Source organism: Pleurodeles waltl, chromosome 11 (assembly GCF_031143425.1).
Source record: "Pleurodeles waltl isolate 20211129_DDA chromosome 11, aPleWal1.hap1.20221129, whole genome shotgun sequence".
Classification (NCBI taxonomy): domain Eukaryota; kingdom Metazoa; phylum Chordata; class Amphibia; order Caudata; family Salamandridae; genus Pleurodeles; species Pleurodeles waltl.
The window spans coordinates 243299132-243312593 of record NC_090450.1 but is presented as its reverse complement, the minus strand read 5'-3'; the positions used below and the strand labels follow the sequence as shown (position 1 = coordinate 243312593).

Below are 13462 nucleotides of genomic sequence, written 5' to 3'. Positions count from 1 at the left end.
TGAAGTAGGAGAATCAGTTGGCTGCTTTTAGATACAATGGTGCTGTTGCATTCTGTGAGATTTAGTACAAAGTTGTGGTTCATGGAGAACCTTGTGGAGTAGTCTAATTGCAGTCGGTACAGTGAGAGCAGGGGCTGAGGGTGCAAGGCAGAAGCAGCAGACCAAGTCATGCAGGATTGGTCATGCAGTAGAGTGCAGAGGAAGTGACTAGGTTTGCTGAAGTGGGTAGAGTGTTCCAGCAAGTCAGTGGACAGAGAGGACGGGGAAAAGGTAGGTCTTGAGCTTTTCTTTTTTTTTTTTTTTAATGATTTCATGGTTCTGTTTAAAAAAAAAAAAAAAGATGGGCGCTCATATAGGTCAGTCCGGAATGAATTCCAGTGAAGGGTCCTAAGCAAGATGAAAAATCCAACGTCGTCCAATGCAGGGTGGTTTATGGGTGACATATGGTTTGGACTGATGAATTGTACAGTGCAAGTTGGAGTGTATCTGCAAAACGTTTGTGATGAGCAGATTATAGTAGTCCCGTTGGTTGCTTTATTAAGTAAGACTAGATATTTGTGAAGGGTATTGAACTTCACAGGCAGCTATCCAGTTTGGTGCCTTTGTGGTGAATATGTCTGAGACATATGAAAGGTGGTTCATGTTCCAAAGTTTTCTTTTTCAAGGAGAGTCAGCGAGTTTTGGATCAAACCATCTAAGAGGCAAGTAATTTGTTGATCCCATAACAGGGCTATAAAGAAACAGCACACAGGGTTTTAGCTGTAGGAGGTGGCACATATTCTGGTGTGGGTAATTGTTCTTGGTTGAGAATTTGATGTAATAGATTCCAAAATGTAGATTTTATGTTTGACACTTGTGCACAGCAGACCAGAGTGTTATCCAATGTGGACACTGGTGTTGGCACTTGGATACTGTAGTTGTAATGTGCCAGTGAGAGTGAAGTGAAAGAGATACATGTTTGGGTGTCATTAACATATATGTATTTGGTAAAGCCAAATACAGAGATGTGAGCAAGATACTTGGTGATTAAAGGTAGTAGGCCTGGACCCGGGATCTTTCAGGTGCCCGTTGGGGTTAGGGGTGCGGGCGAGAAGGAAGAGAAAAATCATTTAGACCAAACAGATCAGTCCTAAACTGATGCAGTGGACCTGAGAGAAAAATGGCAGAGATTTACGAGAGGTGGTGAAATATTACACATGAGTATTAATATAATGAATCATTTATTGAGGTGTGCAGCTAATGAAGTTTGAAATATGAGCAATTTCAGTGATATGGTTTGTGCAGAAACCAAGTTAAAGTTGATTAAGGGTATAGTTGTTTAATACGAGACAAACTGCATTCAAGTGTCTTCCAAGCAGGTAGTTGGGAGTCCGAGCTATAGTCTAAAGTTGTGTAGGTAAGCAGTTGGCTAGCATTCATATGACTGACACATATTCACTGCGATTAGTCACTAAATAGAAGAAAATGTTTTCGAGAGAGAGGTCAGATTAGTCACAAATCCATGGTGATTGATTGCTGCTTAGGTCAGACTGGACAGAGTAATGCCTCTTCACTTCAGTTTACGGTAATGTCATCTGGAGGTGATTTTGAAAGTGGAGCTAAATACATATTGTATTTTTTTGTACCCTTGTGTGTAGGTGTGGAATGAAGTATAGTGAATTTGTGGCACTCAGTAGTGAAAGGGATTTTAAGATATGTTACAGTTAAGTATAATTGTTATTCCTCATTTAAAAACCCCTTTATCCATTATTTCTGATTAGGTGTCATTAGGAGGGGTTGATCTCACGGTGCGAGTTCTTACTACAGGTTATTGGCCTACTCAATCGGCCACACCAAAGTGCAACATCCCTCCTGCTCCTAGACATGCTTTTGAAATCTTTAGAAGGTAAGCATGAATCTTCACTCACTCATTTTTAATTAAGACAATACATATTTTTCGATTGTTTCATTGTTAATGTGCGGTAGACACCCTGTAGAAATAAAATGCTTATATTATTGTTACATTACTTCATGGCGTATTTGGTCTGTTTGGGAGGCAGCTTTTTGCAGCTACCACGCCTTGAAAAGTAACCAAATCCTGCATCCTCTAAAAAAGTGTATAGAAAGGGTTCTCGGTTCCTTAATTATTAATGACAATGAAGATATTCTTCAGGGGCCAGATGGGATTCTGGAATAGTTATGTTAACAGTATTTAGAAATGCTAGTATTTTTAAAAATAGAATAAAAACATTTTGCATTTTTATTTTAAACAATAACTGAAGCACAGATTGTAAAGTTGTCAGGTTTTAAAATTTTATGGCAGCTTGCCTGGTAGCTCCTACAAAGCTCCAGTGAAATAAAAGACCTGCAGTTCTAATTGAAGCTCGTCATAAGTCCATGTTTTCATCTATAAGGGGGAAGTTGGTTGGGTTAGTTATCACGGTGAACTGCAATTACAGGTAAGCAAGCCTCTCTGCTTTGATTTTTATTGTTTGATAACCATTAGAATAAAATAACCACCCCTTCATGCTTATGTAAGGAGAAAAAATAAGACGCAAAGGTGCATCAAACAAATGAAACTGGTTCCAACATGTGGCCTGCTTCTGTTGAGAATTATTTTTAGTACGAGTTAATTCAGTTGTGTTTGGAGAACGTGCCATCAGATCTCCATATAAGAAGTATGAGAACTTCCAGGGATGCACATATTACCTATCAGCTGCCACTTCTGCCTTTCTCCAAGTAGTGCAAGCTTAAGCTGTTCTTTGAGGTTGATAATCGTTTTTTCTAATACACCACACACATCACTTTAGTTTCTTTAGACCTTGTTGCCAGGTTGTTGTGATAGACAGCCTTGTTCTAAGATTAGTGCCCTTCAAAGCAATAATGTTTAGAAAAATATGTGAGGAGATTAGCAAAGGGCACGTTTCCCCCTCGGACCAGCTGAACCACATACCATGTTAAGGAAGTCAGATAAGTTGATATATTTCTAAATTAGGCTTTTAATGAAAGTCCAAAATAAAATTAATATTTCTAAGTGGAAATCCTCCAAAAAAAGATGCCAAGTCTGTTGTTGTAATGCTGTGCAGGATTCATGTTTCCTTAATAGCCTTGGTAAACATGTGATTTGAAGAACAGTGGTTTGCAGTTTCATTAACCAGAGGTCAACGGGAAAATTCCAGAACACCTCAATTGTTAAAATATGGATATAAAGTCTGCATCCTGTATTTTCTGTTGTAGGAAAATGCTTTTTGAAAAGCCCCACTCTTCAGTGCTCTTACTACATCTGCAGTTGGAACCTAGTCCTGTTCTTCTCAGGGCTCCTGTTCTTGCTGTGGGGCCCTCTTCCTCTGGAAAATGAAACCACAGAGGTCCTTCCTTCTGAGCCAGAAGCTATGGAGACCCTCCCCACTTGGTGTTGGGTCGTGAAGTTGTTTAATCTGTCTAAATCTACCTAGATTTAATCTGTATCATAGATAAGGATTTCAGAGGTGCATGTACTTAATAGATATGCAGAATGTGTAGGTAGGGAGCTGGCTATGTATATACTATATCAAAGTGAGATATAGTGTGCACAGAGCCCAGGGGTTCCCCAGAGGCTTAACACAGGCCAAAGTTGATAATACTATTGCTCTCTTTGCGGTAGTGTGGTTGAGCAGTTAAGCGTTAAGTATTTGTTGTACACACACAGAATATAGAAGAATCATCCACTCAGTGACTTAACTCCAGGCCAATGGTTTTTATATTGCAAAAATATATTTTCTTAGTTTATTTTTAAAACCACAAGACTCAAGTCGCAGGTTAGTACCTTAAAAGTTTCATATTTCGCACAGGTGTCCACAGTACTTTGAAATAGGTAAGTAATACAGTTTTTGTGTTATTGGCAAAAGCTATTTTTAAAAATGGACACAGCGCAATTTTCAAACAGTTCCTGGGGGGGTGGCAGGGGAGAAAAGTTAGATCTGTTTACAGGTAAGTACAACACTTACAGTCTCAGGGTTTTAGGAACTCCACTGGTTGGGGTTCAAGTTAACCCTCCAAACACCCACCACCAGAAACACTGGGCCGGCCTGGTGCAGAGGTCAAAGTTGAGCAAATGTAACGTGGGCTCCTATGAAGACAGGGGGTACTTGGAATCCACTCAGCCAGCAGGTAAGTACCCGCGACTCGGAGGGCAGACCAGGGTGGATTAGAAGAGCACTGAAGGGGCCACAAGTAGGCACCAGACACACACCCTCAGCGGCACAGGGGCATTCGCATTCAGGACGCAAACAGGACGTTGGGTTTACAATGCTGGTCTATGAGGAGACCGGGGGGGGAAGGGGGGTGGTGTTATCACTCAGAGGCTGCAGGCGAGGTCCATGAGGGGGGGGGTCTCAGACAGATCACCAGTTGGACAGGGAGGAGGTCTGCATGCTGAACGTTGAAACACGGGGTGGATTTCTCCAAGGCCTGTGTGCTGCGGGTGCAGTGTGCCTTTAGGCGTCGGATATCTTTGTCTGTAGCTTTGCAGTCAGGGATGGTCCTTGGGATTCCCTCTGCAGGCCTCGTCGTGGAGGGGTGGACAGGTCAACCCAGGGTGGGCACTTGCTTGCAGTCGCCTGGGGATCCTCTCTTGCTGGGTGGACCACCTGGACACTAGCGCATCAGGAGTGAGGTGGGAGTCCTTAGTTGTAGGTTTTTTCAGACAGAGCCGCTGTCCTCTAGAGTTTTTGGTCTTTTTGGGTGCAGGGCAGTCCTCTGGAGTTGGCAGAGGTCACTGGGCGCGCTGGACGTGTCGCTGGTCTTTTTGCAGGTTCTTTGAAGCAGGAGACAGGCCGGTAGGGCAGGGGCCCAAACAGTTGTCATCTTCCTTCTTCTCTGCTGGGGGTTTCAGCTTAGCAGTCCTTCTTCTTGTAGGTTGCCAGGAATATGGTGAACTGGGTTCAGGGAGGCCCTTAAATCCTAGATTTAGGAGTGTGTTAGGGGGTCAGAGGGCAGTAGCTAACGGCTACTGTCCCTGAGGGTGGCTACACCCTCCTTGTGCCCACTCCCTTTGGGGAGGTGGGCACATTCCTATCCCTATTGGTCCCTTTCCTTCAAGCCAAGATGGAGGATTCTGTGGGGCGGGGGTCACCTTGACTCTGGACACCTTAGGGGTGGCCCTGGGGCACTGTAACCCAAAGCTTGAGCCTTTGAGGCTCACCGCCAGGTGTTACATACAGTTCCTGCAGTGGGAGGTGTGAAGCACCTCCACCCAGGACAAGCTTTGTTTCTGACCACAGAGTGCACAAAGGCACTCACCCCATGTTGTCAGAAACATGTCTGAAAGTGGCAGGCTGGCACAGGCCGGTCAGTCCGACACTAGCAGTTGGGCTAACATACAGGGGGCATCTCTAAGATGTCCTCTGTGTGCATTTTCCAATAAATCCCACACTGGCATCAGTGTTGGTTTATTGTGCTGAGAAGTTTGATACCAATCTTCCCAGTATTCAGTGAAGCCATTATGGTGCTGTGGAGTTTGTAATGAAAAACTCCCAGACCATATACTCAATATGGCTGCACTGCACTTACAATGTCTAAGAATGGACTTAGATACTGTAGGGGCATATTGCTCATGCAGCTATGCCCTAACCTGTGGTATAGTGCACCCTGCCTTAGGGCTGTAAGGACTGCTAGAGAGGTGACTTACCTATGCTGCAGGCAGTGGTTTGTGGGCATGGCACCCTGAGAGGGGTGCCATGTCAACTTTGTCTTTTTCTCCCCACCAGCACACACAAGCTGCAAGGCAGTGGGCATGTGCTGAGTGAGGGGTCCCCTAGGGTGGCATAATACATGCTGCAGCCCTCAGAGACCTTCGCTGGCAACAGGGCCCTTGGTACCATGGATACCTTTTACAAGGGACTTAACTATGTGCCAGGACTGTGCCAGCTGTGGAAACAAAGGTACGGTTTTAGGGAAGGAACACTGGTTCTGGGGCTTGGTTAGCATGGTCCCAGCCCACTTTCAATCAAACCTGGCATCAACACTAGACAACAAATTGGGGGTGTAACCATGCCAACAGTGGCACTTTCCTGCAGTGTAAATATAGCCTTTTCTGCTGGTCACCAGAACCCTTTCTTTGTAGTCTTAATAAAAGGATAATTAACTATTTATTCTAGTAGTATTGTATTGAGCTGGATGTCTGGATTCTGTTTATGCTGTGATGGGGGAGAGGTTTGAATCCAGTCCGAGATAAGTATATGTTCGATGGCATATGTTGCTGCAGATACACGTTTCGCACAGTCCGCTGCCTGGTGTTGGGCTCGGAGTATTACAAGTTGTTTTTCTTCGAAGAAGTCTTTTTTGGTCACGGGACCGAAGGACTCCTCCCTCTTCGGCTCCATTGCGCATGGGCGTCGACTCCATCTTAGATTGTTTTTTTCCGCTGTCTGGTTCGGACGTATTCCTTTTCGCTCCGTGTTTCGGTTCGGAAAGTTAGTCAGAATCTCGGAAGAAAGCGTCGGTATTGTTCCGTTCGGTATCGGGATAGTTAGGTACATCGACACCGATCATCGGAAGACTTTGGGGTAGCTTCGATTCCCCCATCGGGGCCTGGTCGGCCCGACCGCGTGCGACATCGAAGCCGATGGAACGGACCCCGTTTCGTTTCTGCCCAAAATGTCACAGTAAGTATCCTTATACAGATCAGCACTTGGTCTGTAACTTGTGCTTGTCCCCCGAGCACAAGGAGGATACCTGTGAGGCCTGTCGAGCCTTCCGGTCCAGAAAAACACTCCGGGACCGAAGAGCCAGGCGTCTACAAATGGCGTCCACGCCAACAAAACAACGTTTCGACGACGAAGAGGAAACATTCTCGGTTCCGGAATCAGAATCCGGAGACTCCGACGTCGAACAACAGCAACAAACAGTGAGTAAGACGTCGAAAATTAAAACCATCGAGAAGACAAAAGCCCAGGGGACGCCACTGCCAACAGGCCATGGCTCGACCCATAAAACCGGCGACCCGTCGAAGGCGCCGAAAAAGGGCACGCCCATAGCGAAGACACCAGACTCCGGTCGAGGGACCGCCATGGAGCAACCTCGGAGCCGAGATAGCGGCTCCGAGAGGCAAAAACAAGATGCCGGCACCGAAAAACATCGGCACCGAGACACACTGCCGAAAGCCACAAAAATTCTGTCGGTGCCGAAGCCGAAAAAAGATTCTCTCTCGGCGCCGAAAAGTTCCACACCTTCATCCTACACAGAGGAACAAGGAATAAGTGGCCAGGTGCACAGATTTGGACAAGAGCTCCAAAGTGTAGAATCAGACTACACACAAAAGAGACTGTACATACAGCAAGACACAGGGAAGATATCAACCCTTCCCCCAATAATGAGGAAAAGAAGGATCGGACTTCTCAAGGATGACGCACAACCACAAGCCAAAGTGGTTAAAAAAGTCACGCCTCCGCCCTCTCCACCACAACAGGCATCGCCGGCACAAACACCGCCACAAATGCACTCACCAGCGCAAACTACCATAAGTCAAGATAATCAGGATCAAGACGCTTGGGACCTATATGACACCCCAGTGCCGGACAATGATCCCGATTCATACCCCACAAAGCCGTCACCGCCAGAGGACAGTACCTCATACTCGCAACTGGTGGCTAGGGCTGCAGAATTCCACAATGTCCCACTGCATTCCGATCCTATAGAGGATGATTTTTTATTTAACACCCTCTCGGCTACACATAGCCAATATCAATGTCTCCCAATGCTACCAGGGATGTTACGGCACGCAAAACAAATTTTTGAAGAGCCCGTAAAATCAAGAGCCATCACCCCAAGGGTGGATAAGAAATACAAACCACCACCCACAGACCCAGTGTTTATTACTTTGCAGTTACCACCTGACTCCGTAGTAGTAGGGGCAGCTCGCAAGAGAGCAAATTCCCATACATCTGGCGACGCCCCACCTCCGGACAAAGAAAGCAGAAAATTTGATGCGGCAGGAAAAAGAGTACCATCACAGGCAGCCAACCAGTGGCGCATCGCAAATTCTCAAGCGCTGCTGGCCAGATATGACCGCGCACACTGGGATGAGATGCAACTTCTCGTAGACCATCTTCCCCAGGAATACCAAAAAAGGGCGCAGCAAATAGTTGAAGAGGGACAAACGATCTCAAACAATCAAATCCGCTCTTCACTGGACGCAGCCGATACTGCAGCGAGAACAGTCAACACTGCTGTCACCATAAGGAGACACGCTTGGCTCCGCACTTCAGGCTTCAAACCTGAAATCCAGCAGGCTGTCCTTAATATGCCCTTCAACGAGAAACAACTTTTTGGCCCTGAGGTGGACACAGCCATTGAAAAACTTAAAAAGGACACAGACACGGCCAAAGCCATGGGCGCACTCTACTCCCCGCAGAGCAGAGGCTCTTTTAGAAAAACTCCATTTAGAGGGGGGTTTCGTGGCCAATCCACAGACACCACCAGCCAACAAACAAGAACCACACCATATCAGGGTTCATTCCAAAGGGGAGGTTTCAGGGGATATAGAGAGGGTCAATTCCCAAGGAGTAGGGGAAGATTCCAGACTCCAAAAACACCTCCACCTAAACAGTGACTTTCAAGTCACACAACCCCTTCACTCAACACCAGTGGGGGGAAGACTAAGCCAATTCTACCAATCTTGGCAGCAGATTACAACAGACAATTGGGTATTAGCAATAATCCAACATGGCTATTGCATAGAATTCCACAAATTCCCACCAAACATCCCTCCAAAAACACGCAAAATGTCACCACAACATTTAGAACTTTTAGGACTAGAAGTTCAAGCACTACTGCAAAAGGATGCAATAGAGTTAGTACCAGTACAACAAAAAAACGCAGGAGTTTACTCCCTGTACTTTCTAATTCCAAAAAAAGACAAAACATTAAGACCAATATTAGATCTCAGGACACTAAATACCTACATCATATCGGACCACTTTCACATGGTCACACTACAAGACATCATTCCACTGCTCAAACAGCAAGATTACATGACCACATTAGACCTAAAAGATGCGTACTTTCATATACCGATACACCCTTCTCACAGAAAGTACCTAAGGTTCGTATTCAAAGGAATACATTACCAATTCAAAGTGTTGCCATTCGGAATAACAACTGCACCAAGAGTGTTCACAAAATGTCTAGCAGTAGTAGCAGCACATATCAGGAGACAACAGATGCATGTGTTTCCTTACCTGGACGATTGGCTAATCAAGACCAACACAGTAAAAAAGTGCACAAACGACACCACATATGTCATACAAACCCTTCACAAACTGGGTTTCTCCATCAACTATACAAAATCACACCTCGAACCGTGTCAGACACAACAATATCTAGGAGCAACCATCAACACATCAAAGGGAATTGCCACTCCAAGTCCACAAAGAGTGCAAGCATTCCACAAGGTAAAAAGTGCTATGTTTCCAAACCAAAAGATACAAGCAAAATTTGTGCTAAAACTTCTAGGCATGATGTCATCATGCATAGCCATTGTCCCAAACGCAAGACTACACATGCGACCCTTACAACAGTGCCTAGCATCACAATGGTCACAGGCACAGGGTCAACTTCAAGATCTGGTGTTGGTAGACCGCCAAACATACCTCTCGCTTCTATGGTGGAACAGCAACAATTTAAACAAAGGGCGGACATTTCAGGACCCAGTGCCTCAATACGTTATAACAGATGCTTCCATGACAGGGTGGGGAGCACGCCTCAATCACCACAGCATTCAAGGACAATGGGATGTACACCAAACAAAATTTCATATCAATTACCTAGAACTGTTAGCAGTATTTCTAGCGTTAAAAGCCTTTCAACCCATAATAACACACAAATACATTCTTGCCAAAACAGACAACATGACAACAATGTATTATTTAAACAAACAAGGAGGAACACACTCAACACAATTGTGCCTCCTAACACAAAAAATATGGCAGTGGGCGATTCACAACAACATTCGCCTAATAGCACAATTTATTCCAGGGATCCAAAACCAACTAGCAGACAACCTTTCGCGAGACCACCAACAAGTCCACGAATGGGAAATTCACCCCCAAGTTCTGAACAAGTACTTTCAAATTTGGGGAACACCCCAGATAGATTTGTTCGCAACAAAAGAAAACGCAAAATGCCAAAACTTCGCATCCAGGTACCCACACCGCGAATCACAAGGCAATGCTCTATGGATGAGTTGGTCAGGGATATTTGCATAAGCTTTTCCCCCTCTCCCTCTCCTTCCATATCTAGTAAACAAGTTGAGTCAAAACCAACTCAAACTCATACTGATAGCACCCACATGGGCAAGACAACCTTGGTATACAACTAGAATATACTAGACCTTTCACTAGTACCGCATGTCAAACTACCCAACAGACCAGATCTGTTAACACAACACAAACAACAGATCAGGCATCCAAACCCAGCATCATTGAATCTGGCAATTTGGCTCCTGAAATCCTAGAATTCGGACACTTAGACCTCACACAAGAATGCATGGAGGTCATAAAACAAGCTAGAAAAGCTTCCACTAGACACTGCTATGCATCTAAGTGGAAAAGATTTGTTTGCTACTGCCATACCAATCAAATCCAACCATTGCATGCCTCTACAAAGGACATAGTGGGATACTTACTACATTTGCAAAAAGCGAATCTCGCTTTTTCATCTATAAAAATACACCTCGCAGCAATATCTGCTTACCTACAAACTACTCATTCATCGTCTCTATTTAGAATACCAGTTATTAAAGCATTCATGGAAGGGCTAAAAAGAATTATACCACCAAGAACACCACCAGTTCCTTCATGGAACCTTAACATCGTCTTAACAAGACTCATGGGTCCACCTTTCGAACCCATGCATTCCTGTGAAATGCAATATCTAACCTGGAAAGTCGCATTTCTCATTGCAATCACATCCCTCAGAAGAGTAAGTGAAATACAGGCATTTACCATACAAGAACCATTTATTCAAATACACAAAAATAAAATAGTTCTAAGAACAAATCCAAAATTTCTACCAAAAGTAATCTCACCATTCCATTTAAATCAAACAGTAGAATTGCCAGTGTTCTTCCCACAACCAGATTCCGTGGCTGAAAGGGCACTACATACATTAGACATCAAAAGAGCACTAATGTACTACATTGACAGAACAAAGCTAATCAGGAAAACAAAACAACTGTTCATAGCTTTTCAAAAACCACACATAGGAAATCCAATCTCTAAACAAGGCATTGCTAGATGGATAGTCAGATGTATTCAAACATGCTATCTTAAAGCCAAAAGAGAATTGCCTATTACACCAAAGGCACACTCAACCAGAAAGAAAGGTGCTACAATGGCCTTTCTAGGAAACATTCCTATGAGCAAAATATGTAAGGCTGCAACCTGGTCTACGCCTCATACATTTACTAAACACTACTGTGTAGACGTACTAAATGCACAACAAGCTACAGTGGGCCAAGCTGTACTAAGAACATTATTCCAAACTACTTCAACTCCTACAGGCTAAACCACCGCTTTTAGGGGAGGTAACTGCTTTATAGTCTATGCGAAACATGTGTATCTGCAGCAACATATGCCATCGAACTGAAAATGTCACTTACCCAGTGTACATCTGTTCGTGGCATTAGTCGCTGCAGATTCACATGTGCCCTCCCGCCTCCCCGGGAAGCCTGTAGCCGTTTAGAAGTAGATCTTAAATCTTAAACATTTGTACATTTGTAAATAATTATTATAAACTTTTTATGTACATACGTATTCACTCCATTGCATGGGCACTATTTATAGCAAACAACTCCATCCTCACCCTCTGCGGGGAAAACAATCTAAGATGGAGTCGATGCCCATGCGCAATGGAGCCGAAGAGGGAGGAGTCCTTCGGTCCCGTGACCAAAAAAGACTTCTTCGAAGAAAAACAACTTGTAATACTCCGAGCCCAACACCAGGCAGCGGACTGTGCGAAACATGTGAATCTGCAGCGACTAATGCCACGAACAGATGTACACTGGGTAAGTGACATTTTCATTGTCAGCCAGCCTACGTGTTAAAACATTAAGTTTATTATATGCTTATTGCAACTGTATATTTACTTGGGTTTAGCAATAAAATGTTATACAGCAAAAAATGTGATCTGGGAAAGGAGCTCCTTAGTTAGATGTTCACTCCATTCCTGTTGCATATGTGTTTGATTCTGCCCTGACACTTGAATTTACATTGTTCTGTAGCCTTGGTCAAGGACTCCCATGGTTTAATTTTCATGTTTGAAGCCATTTTATTGGTTGATGTGTGACTTAGCTAAGCTCAGTGTCCTGTTGGGCTTGTAGTGGAGTGCTAGTCTTTGCAGATATTCTGGTGGTTGACCACTTTTAGTGTGTGGATTTGATATTTGCCCATGAAACAACTTTGAGTCAGTGTAGTGCTCACAAGATTTGTTAAATGTAGTTCACAGGTTAAGGCACATTCTGGCTGGGTGATCTTAAAGTCAGTGCATCCCGTCAATGATTTTCTTTGCTAGCCCTTGTAAACGGTATTCTGGTAGTTTCAGCGTTCCTTCACAAAGCCTCCTGTTGGCTCCACTAATGGGTAGGTTCAGTGTAGTAGGTTAATTTTCCTTAGAAGGGAAGGCTGTAAGTTGATACCCTGAAAACACTAAATTAACTAGGTAACTAAGGAGAATTTGAGTGAGTCTTAAAGATTCTTAACTTCTCGTGAGGTAAATGGTGGGGCTTCTGAATTAGGATGCTTTTTGAAGGTTTCAGAATTGTTTTTAGATTCTTCCGGCACAAGGATAGATGTCTTGACTGCATATAAATGATGAAAACTCTTTCATACATAGGAATATGTTACCAAACTTGTGATGGGTTGTTGTCCTTATTTGGTGTGCTGGTTTCGTGTTTGAAGTGGAGTTGGCTGTAAATGTGCAGCCTTGGAGCTATTACTGCAGTCCAGCGTACATAATGTGTTACAGAAGTGCCTTAGAGGTGATCCCCTTTCATATCTACTTGCCATTGTGTGAAGATGATTCCACCACCACAACCTAAACTTGTTAGGTGTCTTTGGAGAAGAAGGATCTGATTATTTGCTCTGAGGTACACACAAAAAAGTGAGTGTTTGGTGAAATGCTTGGATTAATCTCAGCCATTGATGATTTATTTGGACTGCAGTACAGTCCATTGTAATCTCAGACAGGAACCAGCCATGTGCGCAAATAAGTCTTCATCCTGCTACAATAGGAACTGCCCAGCCTGAACTGCTAGACCACATCCCTTCTGAATGGAAACACAGGCAGCCCATGCCATATTTTGGCCTATTTGGGCCTCCTCAATTGGGTGTAGCGTGGGTCCAGTGGCACAGTGAGCAAAGAACGCACATCTGGGCATTCGGCCCTAAGTAATTACCAGTTGCTGAACCTATTTAAAAATCCAAAGAGAACTGATCAATCAAATTAG

At 44.2% G+C, this 13462-nt stretch overlaps 1 protein-coding gene across 1 annotated transcript in view; it reads left to right on the top strand.

Moving 5' to 3' along the window:
* The window catches only part of CUL3 (cullin 3), a 335007-nt gene that overhangs the window by 190314 nt on the left and 131231 nt on the right, over positions 1–13462 (top strand). Inside the window, exon 11 of the mRNA XM_069213488.1 lies at positions 1761–1885. Coding sequence (XP_069069589.1) covers positions 1761–1885 — 125 coding nt within the window. The remainder of the gene's footprint in view (positions 1–1760; positions 1886–13462) is intronic.